Raw genomic sequence first — 13,706 nt, forward strand, 5'->3', positions numbered from 1 at the left:
TGTAGTCTCCGTCGGGACCGTGGTGTGTGCCCGGTCGACGTGAGAGTTCTTCCGGATTATGCCGCGTGCGTGCGTGTGTACCCCATATGTGTGTTTGAGTCTTTTTTAAGAAATAAAGCCAATATACATGCGTTCGTGCGTCACGACGTTCGTCGTCGGAAAGATCGTGGTCTCTCCTTCGTCTACCTTCATCCGGCGTTTAGGTCGTCGATGGGTTTGTCCCAACAGATTCCTTGCATATCGCTTAGCTGATTTATCCAAGTAAATCAAGATCTTCATGGATGAGTGCGAGATCGGTGACCTCTGTGGATGAATGCAAGAGCGCTCGATGAACGGATTGATCTTAGTTATTCTGACGGAGTTGTCTTCCCTGTGACCTAGTTTGAGCGTGGGTCCATCCGTCAATAAAAAAAGTGTTAATTATGTTTTTCCGAAGAAAGTTGGTGATTTGTTACTTTCAATACCGGACCTTCATGCAATTGCCAATGTCATTTAGATTGACTACGTAAAAATGCAACCTAGCTCATTGCACTTTCATTACCATGCCATTTTTCCTTTTTTTTCATTGCTTTTCTTGTTCTATATCATTTTATTGCACCTAAGACCAAAGGGCCCTTGAAGCTATCTAACCTTATCTGATGTGTGTGAACTGGTTGGATAGGATTGCTCACGCTAGCTCGTTCTTGTCGTTACCGCTGGCTCGTCGCCGTACCTCACCGCTGCCTGCGCAAGCCACCGCAGCACTCCACCCTAGCTTGCCCACGCCTGTGCCAGCAACCGTAGCTCTCCGCCGGTGCGCACACACTCCTGCTGATACCCACCGCGGCTCGTTGCCGGTGCATGTGCACGTCTGCACGCATTGGCGCAGTTCATCCTTGCTTCACGGATGCATGTGTGAGCCACCGCAACTCGTCGCGGGTTCTCCCCCACGCCTGCGCGCGACAGCGCAGCTCTCCGCGGGTGCTTGCTCTCCCCTGCGCGCATTGGCGCAACTCGCCCTCCCCTGCTGGAGAAGTGTTCTGGAACATTTCTCTCTTCAGAAAAGAAATTCCCCACTCCACAAACAGTTGTTGTTCTTCCAGGTCGCTGCAATGGCGGAGTCAATTCACTGGTACAGCCCCGACATGAGCACAAAGGCAACCGGCTGGCGGTCATATGCCCATGGAAAATACTAATTACTTAATATTTCTTGCTGCAATTTCAGTGATGACTTCCAGATAGAGACAGTAAAGCTGCCTGGCATTGCCGAGCGGTGGCTGTGCCACTGAGGGCATCTCCAACAGTTTGTTGGTTAGGTTGTTGGTAAAATATGCCATGTCATCAACCAACACCTTAACATACAACTACTTCAATGGGTTGTATCTAGTTTGCCCAATAAGATGTGATGTAATAAATAAGGTGCTCTCTCATTCTACATTGGAGCTTGTGCAAGGGTGTTGGTTAATTTACATACAACCTTGCTCTCTTTCCTCATTTATTGCATGACACATCATCAAAAATCCTATGTGTCAAAATTACCAACAACTATCTTACAACCATTGGAGATGCCCTGAGTCGCTGGATGATAATATATGCGATTAATTTATGTTTGTCGTCCTCTTGTTCTTGTACGATTAGTATCTACCACTACATCATCTATTTTTGGAATGAAGAAATTAAACCAACATATATATACTTTTCTGTTGCTATGAGTGGAGTTTTATTTTTAATTAAATACCTAACATTTTTTTCGATAGACCGCAGCAGTATCTGCTGAGAATATTTCAGCGAATTGTTTCTTGTTATCCTATTTTTTGTCAGCATGGTTATATTAATAACAAAATGAATTTATTAATTGCTGCGGAGAGAACTGTCCAGCACTACTTTCTTGTTAATTTTTGTATGTCAAGCTTTCTCGGAAGATGGCATTAGGCAGTATTCTTTCTGATGGAGGCAACTTCTGATGCTACCTAGATTGACAAATCAACGTTTTTCATTGATGCCACTAGTATCTATTTTGACAGATCTACTTTTTTCATTGGCAGCACTACTATCTTTTCCATCAGGAAGCACTTGGCAGACCTGTATGCCTCGCTTCTATCTCCGACCTGGTATGTAATACCTTTTTCGTTGGTGCAAATCTATCTGAATTGCGCTGCTAAAACAAAGTCTTAGTATAAGTTACCTATAATCATCCGGCGCTGCTTATATAAGTTTTTGACAGAGAGTAGATCAAGTACTTATGCATGAAAAGGAAACAATAAAGGAAATTAATGTGCTAGATTTGAAAACCACAACCCAGTATTTGTGTTTAGTGAATTGATAGCATCATCACAAACACCAAACATATTTCTTTTTTATCTAATTAGTTAATTAACATACATGAACAGATACACTGGGTGAAGTATGTGTTCATCACTCCTCTGTCTAATACTCATCGCAAGCACCAAAATAAATTATCTTGAGTCTAGTTTTGTACAGAAAGACCAACTGATGGAGCTAGCATAACTTCCAAAAGTCAGTCTTGGCAAGAACTCCCATACTACTAATCTGAAAAAAACAAAATGAAAAAAGGTTAAAATTTAGAAGCAAACAATTAAGCAAAAGAGAAGTTCTCTCCAACCAAATAATATTTTTTTTTCTTTTTACCAACAGAGAATTAATTATGTACTTGTTAAGCCCAACTGGTGAAGCGAGCATAACTTCCAAAAGCCAGTCTTGTCTACTAACCTGAAAAAAAGCATATGTATATCCAAATTGCCAGAATGATCAGACTTGGTTGTAGAATCGCGAAATTATCCAAACGATGACAAGGTCCAGAGTTTGGTTTTGCAAACTAAGGCAAGAGGAATCCTCATGTTTCACCATAGACAATCAAGAGAAAAGTATGTTTTTGGTCCCTCCAGTTCTCAAAAAGTATAGACTTGGTCCTTCAAAAAAATTTGGTATACATTTGGTCCCTCAAGTGTCAAAACCGGATAAGTTTGATCCTAAACCAGATTTTGAGCCCGCTGACCGGGTTTGACCGTCACAAAACCATCTCGTGAACAGTACTCCGATTTTTTTTTAAACATCAAAAAAATCTGAAATTTTTTGGGGTCCAAAATGCTTACATGTGCAAGGTGTGATCGAAATTTCGTGATCTTTCGACACTCGAGGAGCGCCTGGCAAAAAAAAATATATCTGTCTGGTGAATAGTAATCCCAAAAAAAATCAAAACATTTAAAAAAATTCTGAAATTTTTTGGGGTCCAATATGCTTACATGGTCAAGGTGCGACCAAAAGTTTGTCATGAAATAACATCTAAGCATATTAGAACCCAAAATTTTTTTAAAGTTTTTTTGAAATTACTGTTCATCATGCGGCCAGGTTTCGTGGCGGTGAAACCCGGTCAACGGGCTCAAAATCTGGTTTAGAAGCAAACTTATCCGGCTTTGAGACTTGAGGGACCCAATGTATACCAAAAAATCTTGAGGGATCAAGTCTACTTACTGGGAACTTGAGGGACCAAAAACATACTTTTCTCGACAATCAATCATGTTTATTTTAAATTTTAAATTAACAGATGTAGTTATCAGCTCGTATAACCTTTGACACAAAAATGGAGCCACATATCTATGAGTGAGATTGTCAAATAAACATTGGAAACTTCCCTATCTAAGAAGCACAATGTGATGTGACATAGAAGATGCATTTTTCTCCATTCTAGGCTGACCTAGCAACATCCACCGTCCAGTTACATCTAGTAAAGTGTTAGGATTTCAACTTCATATATTGTTTGAGATATTACTAAGCACTGCAAACTACTAAGCAACCACAGAAGAGAAACTAATAATTGAGTTATCCTGAACAGCTTATCCTCTAAATCGAACTAATACGGAAGAAAGCTCTCTTTGCTCAAGATAAAATTTCTTCAATACATGTCGAAGTATACTTATGAACACCAGGGACATGAATCGTATTAGAAAGCTAACATGCTAAGATCATCGGAATACCTTATACGGATAAAAAGGGAGATGCTCTCAAAGTCGAAGTATCAAACACATCAGTTACAAATTTCTTTGACATTTGCACCTTCCTAGATATACCCTTGAAATGCCCCGTTCCATGTTAAAATAAAATTGTACCCTATTTTCTGTGTTGAACTACTAAAAGTTCTCTTAATTGCTTTGTTCGTAGTGGAAAAAGTGTTACATGGTAATCTGAATAGCTCAAAGGAAGTGCGGCCATAAAAAGATGTAACTCATCACGCATCCATCAGGAAATGAGAAATACTTTTTCTGCATCTAAACTGAATGCTTAGAGTCGTTGGAAGAACTATTCAGTACATAAGTAGATTTCTTTGCAAAAAAAGTACATAAATATATTGTAGTACTCTTTTTGCTGGAAGAAAGGAATCAAATAAAGCAGTAATACTTCTTGTGATTCAAGAATGAATGGTAAATAAATGCTTTCTTAGTATATACTATTTAGGAGCCACAACTTTGCTCAATTATTTTTTTTGAAAAGAATTGTTTTGTTAAAATAGAATTGTACTCCATTCATTGGCATTGTTTGATAAAAAAAATGCTTGTGAAGAAAAGGTAGGTAATCAGCCAACCACGAATCTCTGAGCACTACCCGTAATAAACAAGTCTGTAAATACTAAGCCAAATGTGCCATTTACAAAAGTTTTAGCTAGACTGTGTACTGATTAAGTTGTTACTGGTAGTGATTATAAGTGATGCCCACGGGTACAATAATATCCTCCTTAATGATTGTCCAAAAAGATTTAAAGAAAGCTCATGTAAAACCATCTGGACCCGGTTTTAAGAAGGTAGTACAGGACGCTTGGGCAACGGAAACTGGACATGTCCAGCCCTACCACATTCTGTTTCACAAATTGCGCGAAACTGCCTACATGCTTAAATGTTGGAGCAGCCAACTATTCTCCAATGCAAAAATTCAACTCCACATGGCCCTGCATGTCATTCTTCATCTCGACATGGCCCAAGATTCTTGAGTTCTTTCCCAACAAGAATAAAATTTGCGGGCTAGACTAAAGAGGAGAGTCATTAGTCTGGTCGTGTTGGAAAGGGCGAGAAAAAGCAATGCGCAAAGGTGAAGGATTTGAATGCAGGGGACGCTAATACCAAGTACTTTCATCTAAGGGTCAATGCGAGACGAAGGAAGAACTACATCCACAGGCTCAAAGTTGGTCCGGGTTGGGTAACCTCCCATGAGGAAAAAGCAAAAATTACACAATAACACTTCTCTGCTATTCTACAAAAACTTCAAAAAGGGCCACCTCGGTCTCCAGACCTTAATTGGGAGGCTCTTCAATTCAATCATCCAGTCTTGGCGACAACTTCATGGAGGATGAGGTTCTGACCGCCATCTCGCAAATGCCGGGTGACAAGGCACCAGGTCCAGATGGTTTTACATGAGCCTTCTTTAAATCTTGTTGGACAATCATTAAGGAGGATATGATGAATGTTGTGAACTCCTTCTCGAATCTTCAAACCACACATCTGCATTGGCTGAACTCAGCTAACATTGTGTTATTGCCCAAGAAAGAGGGCGCGGAGGACATTTCGGATTTCCTCCCCATCAGTCTCATCCATGCTTTCACAAAGATTATGTCCAAAATTATGGCAACCCGGCTAGCTCCCTTCATGAATGGATTAGTATCCCGTTCTCAAAGCGCTTTCATCAAATCAAGAAGCATACATGATAATTTTATGTTCGTGCGAGGCTTTGTCCGTCGCCTCCACCGGACCAAGACTCCTTCCTTGCTACTAAAGTTGGACATCAAGAAGGCTTTTGACTCCATCCGTTGGGATTATCTATTGGATTTGCTCCAGCGACGCGGTTTCCCCGCCAGATTCAGAAACTGGGTTACTGCTATTTGGGCCACCTCATCTTCGAGAGTCCTTCTCAATGGTATTTCGGCACGCCAATCAAACTCGAGAAAGGTCTACGACAGGGTGACTCGCTATCACCTCTGCTATTCGTCATCGCTATCGACCCTTTGCAGCAGCTACTTGATAAGGCCACGGAACAAGGCCTTCTTCATCGTCTTCGTGGTCGGGCTTCCGTAGTGCGTACCTACCTATGTGTTGATGATGCAGCTATCTTCATTGCTCCTATCAAATAGGATATCCAGAACCTCGCGACAATTCTGACCAGCTTTGGGGAGGTTACAGGACTTATGGCCAACCCGCGTAAGAGTACTGTTGCGCCCATCCGTTGTGCAAACGTCGATCTGGATGACATCCTTCAAAGTTTCCCCGCCACCAGAACTGGATTCCTGTTGTGTTATCTGGGTCTTCCTCTTTCCACACACAGCCTCACGAAATCGGACTGTCAATTCTTGGTGGACAAGGTGGCTAGGAAACTCCCCCCTTGGCAAGGCAGGAACATTAACATTGTTGGGCGATCCACTCTGGTTAAATCTGTGTTATCCTCCCAGGCCTTCTACTTCATCACCGCGCTCGACATTCCAGTTGGGACCTCTGTGGATATAACTAAGATTCAGCGGGCCTTTTGTGGGCAAGCACCAATATGGTGTCTGGAGGCCAGTGCAAGGTCAACTGGAAGCTGGTTTGCAGACCATTGAACCTGGGTGGTTTGGGAATCCTCGACCTCGATAAGTTTTCCAAAGCTCTCAGACTATGATGCCTTTGGTTCCAGTGGGTGGACCCCAAAGAGCTTGGATTGGTTTTGACATCCCTTGCGACGATGGGTCTGTTCTACTCTGCGACAACCGTGACCATAGGTGACGACAAGAAGGCGAGTTTCTGGTTCGCTCCTTGGTTACAAGGGCAAAAACCAAAGGACATGGCCCCAGGCATCTTCGCCCTCTCCAAGCGCAAGAAGGCATGTGTGGCACACACACTGACAAACAATGATTGGATTCGCCGCGTCGACATGCAGAGAGGACTCTTTGTCGTTCACATACAACAATTTGTTGATCTCTGGAGCAAGGTTCAGGAGGTTCAATTAGAGATGGACACGCAGGATGTCATTCGATGGAAATTTACGACAGATGGACGCTACTCTGCCGCCACAACCTACACAATGCAATTTGCTGGGTTGATTAAATCAGACATGCCAAGGATGGTCTGGAAGGTTTGGGCGCCGCCTAAAATTAGACTCTTCTCATGACTCATCCTCCAAGACAGAGTGTGGATAGCGGATAAACTAGACCATAGGGGCTGGCCAAATTACGGCCTTTGTCAGCTTTGCAAAAGAGTACCGAAAACTGCTACCCACCTCTTTTTTAAATGCCGCTACTCAGTCAGGATTTGGAACTCGGTCAATGATTGGCTGGGAATTCAATCACAGACCAATGCATGGGCATACCTTCCGTCTGTTGAGAAGTGTTGGGATGCTGACGGACTCACCAACGGCACACACAAAAAGGCTTTAAAATCTCTGAAGATGTTAATCTGCTGGGTAATTTGGAATGAAAGGAATGCTAGGGTATTTCAAAACAAGGCATCTTTGCCTACCCAGGTTGTTACTTCCATTAAGGCAGAGGCACAGTTATGGATAAAAGCTGGAGCTAAGTTTCTCGGGAACATTATCTCAGGAGGGTAATTATTTTGTATCTTTTATTTGGCTTGGGTAATTATTTTGTATCTTTTATTTGGCTTGTGTGGCCATGTAACGGACAATTCGTACTATCCTCTTTTTAATTAATGCGATGAGACAAATCTTTTGCCTGTTTAAAAAAAAAAGGAAGAAGTGTCCAGCAAGCATCGGGCTGCATACGCTCAAAATCCACAACGCGGCGGAAGCGCCCAAACTGTTATCCACGCGGTGGACGGCCTGGGAGTCGGCGGTTACCAGGAGCCTGCACAAAATTTCTTTCGCATGTGCCTCGAAAGCTCTCCAGGTCCTTCCACCACAACGCCGCCCCATTTGCCAAAATGGTCAAAGGGAACCAGATACTGATATTATCCCGCCACCGGGAAAGGGGTAGAGGGGGATGCATGCATCACTGAATTGGCGACCGGTGATGGAGAGACTGCAGTGGAGAAAGGCCAATGCAGAAATATGAGATGCACACAATGCCAGAGAAAAGTGGTGAACACGATGCACTTAACAGGATCGGATCGACCAGAAGATCCACGGCCGGATGCACGAATTGAATAAGGCATTAATTACTTCTAGAACATAAGCTAAAGAAAACATACTCAAATCCAACTTCAGTTAAGCAGCCACGGGCCGGCCCCCTCCCCCACCCCCTCCTCATTCACCCTTTCACCAAAAAGTGTTCTCGGCTCGAGTTGAAGTTGCCCCATTCCTCAAATCCTTTTCCAAATCAACAAATTTAAAGGTTTGGTCCGGGCATTTCGTCTCCAATCCCTCCCTTAAGGTAATCCCCCAATCCCCTCCTTCTCATCCCAAAAAAAATCTCATTTGGCGACTTTTTTTGCAGATGTGAGGAAACCCTAGTTCTTCATGAAACTTGGGATGTATTTGACATTGTTGCATTTGTTTGTATGTTAGGATAAGGGGTATGATGGGGTTAGGATTAGGGTTGTTTGGATGCTTGGATTATGGTTGTATTAGGGTTAGGGGTAAGATGAGGTTAGGATTATGGATGTTTGGATGTTAGGAATAGGTTTTATTTTTATTAAGTAGATTTTGTAGTATTTGGAAGATTGCTTATAGAAAATATTGTATGTTGTGTTGTTTAGGGATTGGAAGAACATGTTTTTATGTTCATCACGTGGACAAGGATGCCTTTTTTAAAGGTAATATTGATCCGGACCCGGATGAGCTTGACATGGTGTCCGGTTGCTATCCTAGCTATGCTGAATTGTTGGATTTGAATTGGATGGACCGAAGTGATGTTGTTGAGTTCGATGGTAGGCATAATGTGGGATTCGGAATGCACATTCGTTGGAAGACCATGCGTGTCAACTCCGAGCAACGTTGGTTTGCATACAAGGATAAGGTGGTCGAATCACTAGACAAGGCTCTAGAGTTATTTGTCATAAAAATAAATGATCCTAACTTGCACTTGGATTTGAACCGGGTTGCCTCTCCGATTGTTGAAGCTAGTCCTCCACGCATCAACGAAGAGGCCAACATTAAACCTCCTTTGACACAACAATCGAGGACCCAAAATTCGAAGATCCAACATGAACCATTGCTAGAGGAAATGATGAGCGCGATAATGATGAGAATGATGATACTATTCTCCATGACAACAACCTTGGTGATTTGGACAAATGTAATTTGCAAGAGATAATGGACCATTCTATTCCATACTCATGTGGCTATGCATCGGAGTTGGACGATGATGGTCCCGATGAAGAAGTTGATGAGGATGGGTTCACGGCAAAGCAGGCTGAAGCTTTCACGAAGGTATTAGGACGGGATCACCGGACACCATTGTTCGAGGATCTTAGTCTTGCGGATGAAGCCGTGGTTGACAGAGGCGAAGGAATATTGTTTGGAGTTAGGCCACCTTCTCACGAGACAAACATGGGTAGAATATTATTTTGCCGGGGTCAAAGTTTGAAACATTCCTTGAACTGAAGATGTGGTAGGATTAATATTCTGTTATGCATTATCAGCCACACAAAGTTGTTCATTCAAACATGAAGCTGCGTTACACGATTGCATGTGAGAATTGAGGATGTCCATGGATTGTCCGTGCAAGACCATGGAAATAAGGGCCCAGATGGAACATTGTCAGTTGTATGCCTCACCTGTGTCGAGGCAAGAGGGTTGATGGCAAGCTTTCGTCGCAAAACCACAGACAACTCACCTTCGAGTTGATCGCTTACATGCTTTCCAACTCCATCTCCTCTCTTCCTACAATGAGCATAAAAAGCGTACAAGACCTTGTGAAAGCCCTCTTTCACTACAAGGTGAAATACGGGAAGGCATGGAAACCGAAGCAATCCGTAATCAAGATGTTGTATGGTGATTGGGAGCAAGCATAGAACCAACTACCTAGGTTGTTGGGAGCTATTGCCACCACTAACCCGGGCATGGTTCATGTGGTCGAGCCGTACGGGGAGAAAACAAGGATTCATAATGGAAAGACGGTATGCGTATTTGGCCGTGCATTTTGGGCATTTGAGCAATCTGTGAGGGCTTTTCAGCACTGTCGGCTGGTCATCTCCATCGATGGCACGTTCTTGACCGAACAATTCAAGGGCACTCTGTTGGTTGCAATAGGAAGTGATGCCAATAACCGATTGATGCCTTTGGCTTTTGCTTTGGTTGAGACGGAGAACAATGTTAACTGGGAATGGTTCTTGCATATTTTGAGAACCAAGGTATTACCGTCTGAAAGGGAAATATGTATCATATCGTATCGCCATCAAGGAATACTTAACGCAGTTGACATTGACATTCCCGGCCATGCTCCTTTGCACCATCGATGGCGCATGAGGCATTTCTGTGCAAACTTCTACCAGGCATGTGGTCGCAAGGAGTTGACGGATGACCTTCAAGATTGTTGTCAAGATTTTTTGGACAAACGATTTGCAAGATTGTACAATGCTTTGGTTGCAAACAAAAAACTGGATGAGGTGGTCTTGAGTTTCTCAATAGGCACATTCAACTTCGGCCAAAGTGGGCACGAGCTTATGATGAAGATGGCCGAAGATATGGTCAAATGACAAGCAACATGGCAGAATGCTTCAACCGGGTGTTGAAGGGTGTGTGTGTGCATTGCCGGTGACGGTAATAGTTCAATACACATTCCACAAGTTGAGAGCATACTTTCTAAAGTACTCAACTGAAACTGATGATCAGATTGCGGGAGAGAACAAGGACAAGTACAAGTTCCCACCAAAGGTTGACAAATGGATGGAATTTCAATCACGGAAGGTTGACTCTGAAACAGCTACATTGTACAACAACGAGGATTGGACGTACCAAGTGAATGAGCCCGGAGGAACGACAAAGGATGGCCAGCAACACGGAAACAGGGCGTTCAAGGTATATTTATTGTTGTGTGATTGCTCTTGCGGGAGGCCAAGGTTGATTCATCTCGCATGCTCGCACCTGTACATGGCAGCTCGCACTAGGAATGTGGATGTCAACCATCCGCTAACCGTGAGGGAGTCTGAGTTCTTGATCATGACCACGAAGCATACATGGGCTCCTAGATTTGAACCATACTTTGACCAATCACAATGGACAGAGTATCCTGGAGTACAACTATGGCATGACCCATAATGGAAGGTGGTTAAACGGGGAAGACGAAAGATAAAGCATTTTAGAAGAGACATGGATGGATGGGGCCATGGTGGTGGCAGAGAAATGAGGAACAACCAATTCCAAGAGCCTACTAAGAGATCACATTGTGGAGAGTGCGGTGTAACAGGGAACAACACAAGAAGGTGTGCCAAGCCAAAGAACAAGTCCAAAAAATGATTCAAGGTCAAGCCAACCAAGTAGTAGCCAACAAGGTCCTAGCCAAGCAAGTAGTACCCAACAAGGTCCTAGCGCAACAAGTACAAGCCAACAATGTCCTAGCCAAGCAAGTAGCAGCCAACAAGTTCCTAGTCAACATGTTCCTAGCCAACATGTTCCTAGCCGACTTGGACTTACTAGAGGACGTGCTCATGGGATAGTGCATGCTGGTGCTAGAGGCAGGGGTGGGATAGGTCATGGATTTACTAGGATTGGTATGTGTGGATACCTACGATGACCATTTCCGTATGTCACAGTATTGACTTATATTTTTCATGTTGTTTCTCATGCTCCCTTCTATGTTAACCATGTAATATCATTATTTTACTAACTATTATGTTGTTGTTTTTTTGTAGGTATGGCGACGTCTCAACCCAACAAGGCAACAATGGAGTGGGGGGAGGACAAGGATGCAGTCGGTGAGGACCAGGGGTTGTGGGAGAGGGTTGCAAAGAAGTTGAGAGAGGAGGACGCAACCAAAGCGGAGAGGAAGAAGGAAGAGGATAGGGAAGCAAAGATGAAGGAGCTGAAAACAACGCTTGACCACTACTACTATGAGAAGCGGATTAAGGAGGAGCACAAGAAGTTGACGGAGAAACATCAAAGGGATTTTGTAGCAAGCTATAAGAAGGCAACCACAGAGAGTGCATCAAAGAGAGAGCGGGAGCATCAACACTTCACGGAGAGGGTGATGAAAGAGGCTTCAAAAATGCGCAAAAGAGAAGATGAAGAGGAAGAAGAGAGGAAGAATAAGAAGGGAAAGGGGACTTGCTCGACAAAATAGAGCGTGCTTCTTCTATTCATCATGCGCGCTTTCATCTTTGAACCTATTGTGTTGTTGAACCTTGTCCACTTGCGCGCTTTGTTACTATGAAACTCCATTATTATGAAACTCTTTTATTATGGATCTCATGTATTTGGAACTTGTCTACTATGAAACTCTTCTATTATGAAGCTCTTTTATTATGGAACTCATGTATGTGTTACTGTGATAATTTATGATTTGCTATGCTCGATAATGATGTGGTTGTGATAATTTGTGACTAAGTTGTGCTAAAATATATGTGCTGCAGTTTTCAGTGTGTGGCGCTGTAATGCCCCAAGTGTGTAACCTTCCCTTTTTGGAACACTCTTCATGTGGGTCCAACTTGTCATGGACATGAGAGTTATCTATGCTATGATTTCATGTGATGTCACTTATTATTCTTCCTTGCATGCATGCATGCCATATCATATCATGTCCATGTCCTTGTGATGTTGCATTGTGTTCTTATGAGATGATGTGATGCTTGTGGTCTTGCGTGATATGTGGTTTGTGAAATGTGTGGTATGGTGCAACTCTAGTAGATTGCATGTGTTAGTAGGAATAGATGTGGTTTGCATAGCTTCAAGACTCTCTCTCTCTTTTATTCTAAGCCGAAATCTCTTTGCCTCTTCTCTGTTTTTAAAATGTCCAGGGTTTAGCATATTTTTGTGGTGAAATTGTAGAGGTGAAGTTGCTGCTTTAATCCTTATTTGCAAGGTGCAAATATTTCCAAAACAACCAATGTTAATGCTGTTTTGAAAATATTTAAATGCCCCAAATACTTCTTTTCTATTTTTCTTAAATAGGTCATGATTTATCATGACCAGGGGTATTTTTGTTTTGTTTTTACCCCCAATATATTTTTCTGTGCTTTATTTCTTCTCTGGTTCTTCGTCTAAATAGAAAAGGCTCCAGGGAATTAATTTCTCTTATGTGGCGCCTCAGGTGGGCTCTCTCCCTCCTCGCGGCCCACTCCTTCCCAATCTAGCGCGGTGGCCGAGTCCCATGACCTCCTCCCTCCTTCAGACGCCGTCTGCACCCCGTGCACCCCCCTTTCCGTCAGTCTGGCCGAGACACAGAGCTGCCGCCGTGAGGCACAAACGTTGAGGTCCCCCCCATATATGTGGACGTCCGTGCCTCCCATCTTCCCTAGGGTTCCCCTCTCTTCCCATCTGCGCCGCCACCCCTCTCCATCTCCCTCTATCTCCTCCTTCTCCCTGGTAAGTACTCTGTAGTTCCATCCAACAGAGAGAGAGAGAAGTGCAATGCCGTCGTCCTCCGCGTGTTCGTCGACTCCGGCGCCGGCCACCATGTCCGGGGCCTCGGGAGAGGCGCCCGCGCTCCATTCCCGTCCTCGGTGAGGCCGGGGAGCGACCTCTTCCATGGGCAGCTCCACGTCAACGGCACGCTCTCGGTGGACTCCCCCTGTGTACCTCTACTTCGTCTACAGCAGCGATTCGATGCGTCTTCTTCCCCTCCGGCTACTTCTCCAAGC

The 13,706-nt window shown here is 43.6% G+C and overlaps 1 protein-coding gene across 1 annotated transcript; it reads left to right on the top strand.

Annotated features, from left to right (window-relative positions):
• Positions 1-577: 577 nt before the first annotated feature.
• LOC123443069 lies at positions 578-12,381 on the top strand. The gene is made up of 3 exons (XM_045119317.1): positions 578-1,111; positions 2,025-2,090; positions 11,763-12,381. Exons 1-3 carry the CDS (start codon positions 841-843, stop codon positions 12,188-12,190), a joined length of 765 nt encoding a protein of 254 aa, XP_044975252.1. The 5' UTR covers positions 578-840; the 3' UTR covers positions 12,191-12,381.
• Positions 12,382-13,706: the final 1,325 nt, after the last annotated feature.

Source organism: Hordeum vulgare, chromosome 3H, assembly GCF_904849725.1.
Source record: "Hordeum vulgare subsp. vulgare chromosome 3H, MorexV3_pseudomolecules_assembly, whole genome shotgun sequence".
Lineage (NCBI taxonomy): Eukaryota > Viridiplantae > Streptophyta > Magnoliopsida > Poales > Poaceae > Hordeum > Hordeum vulgare.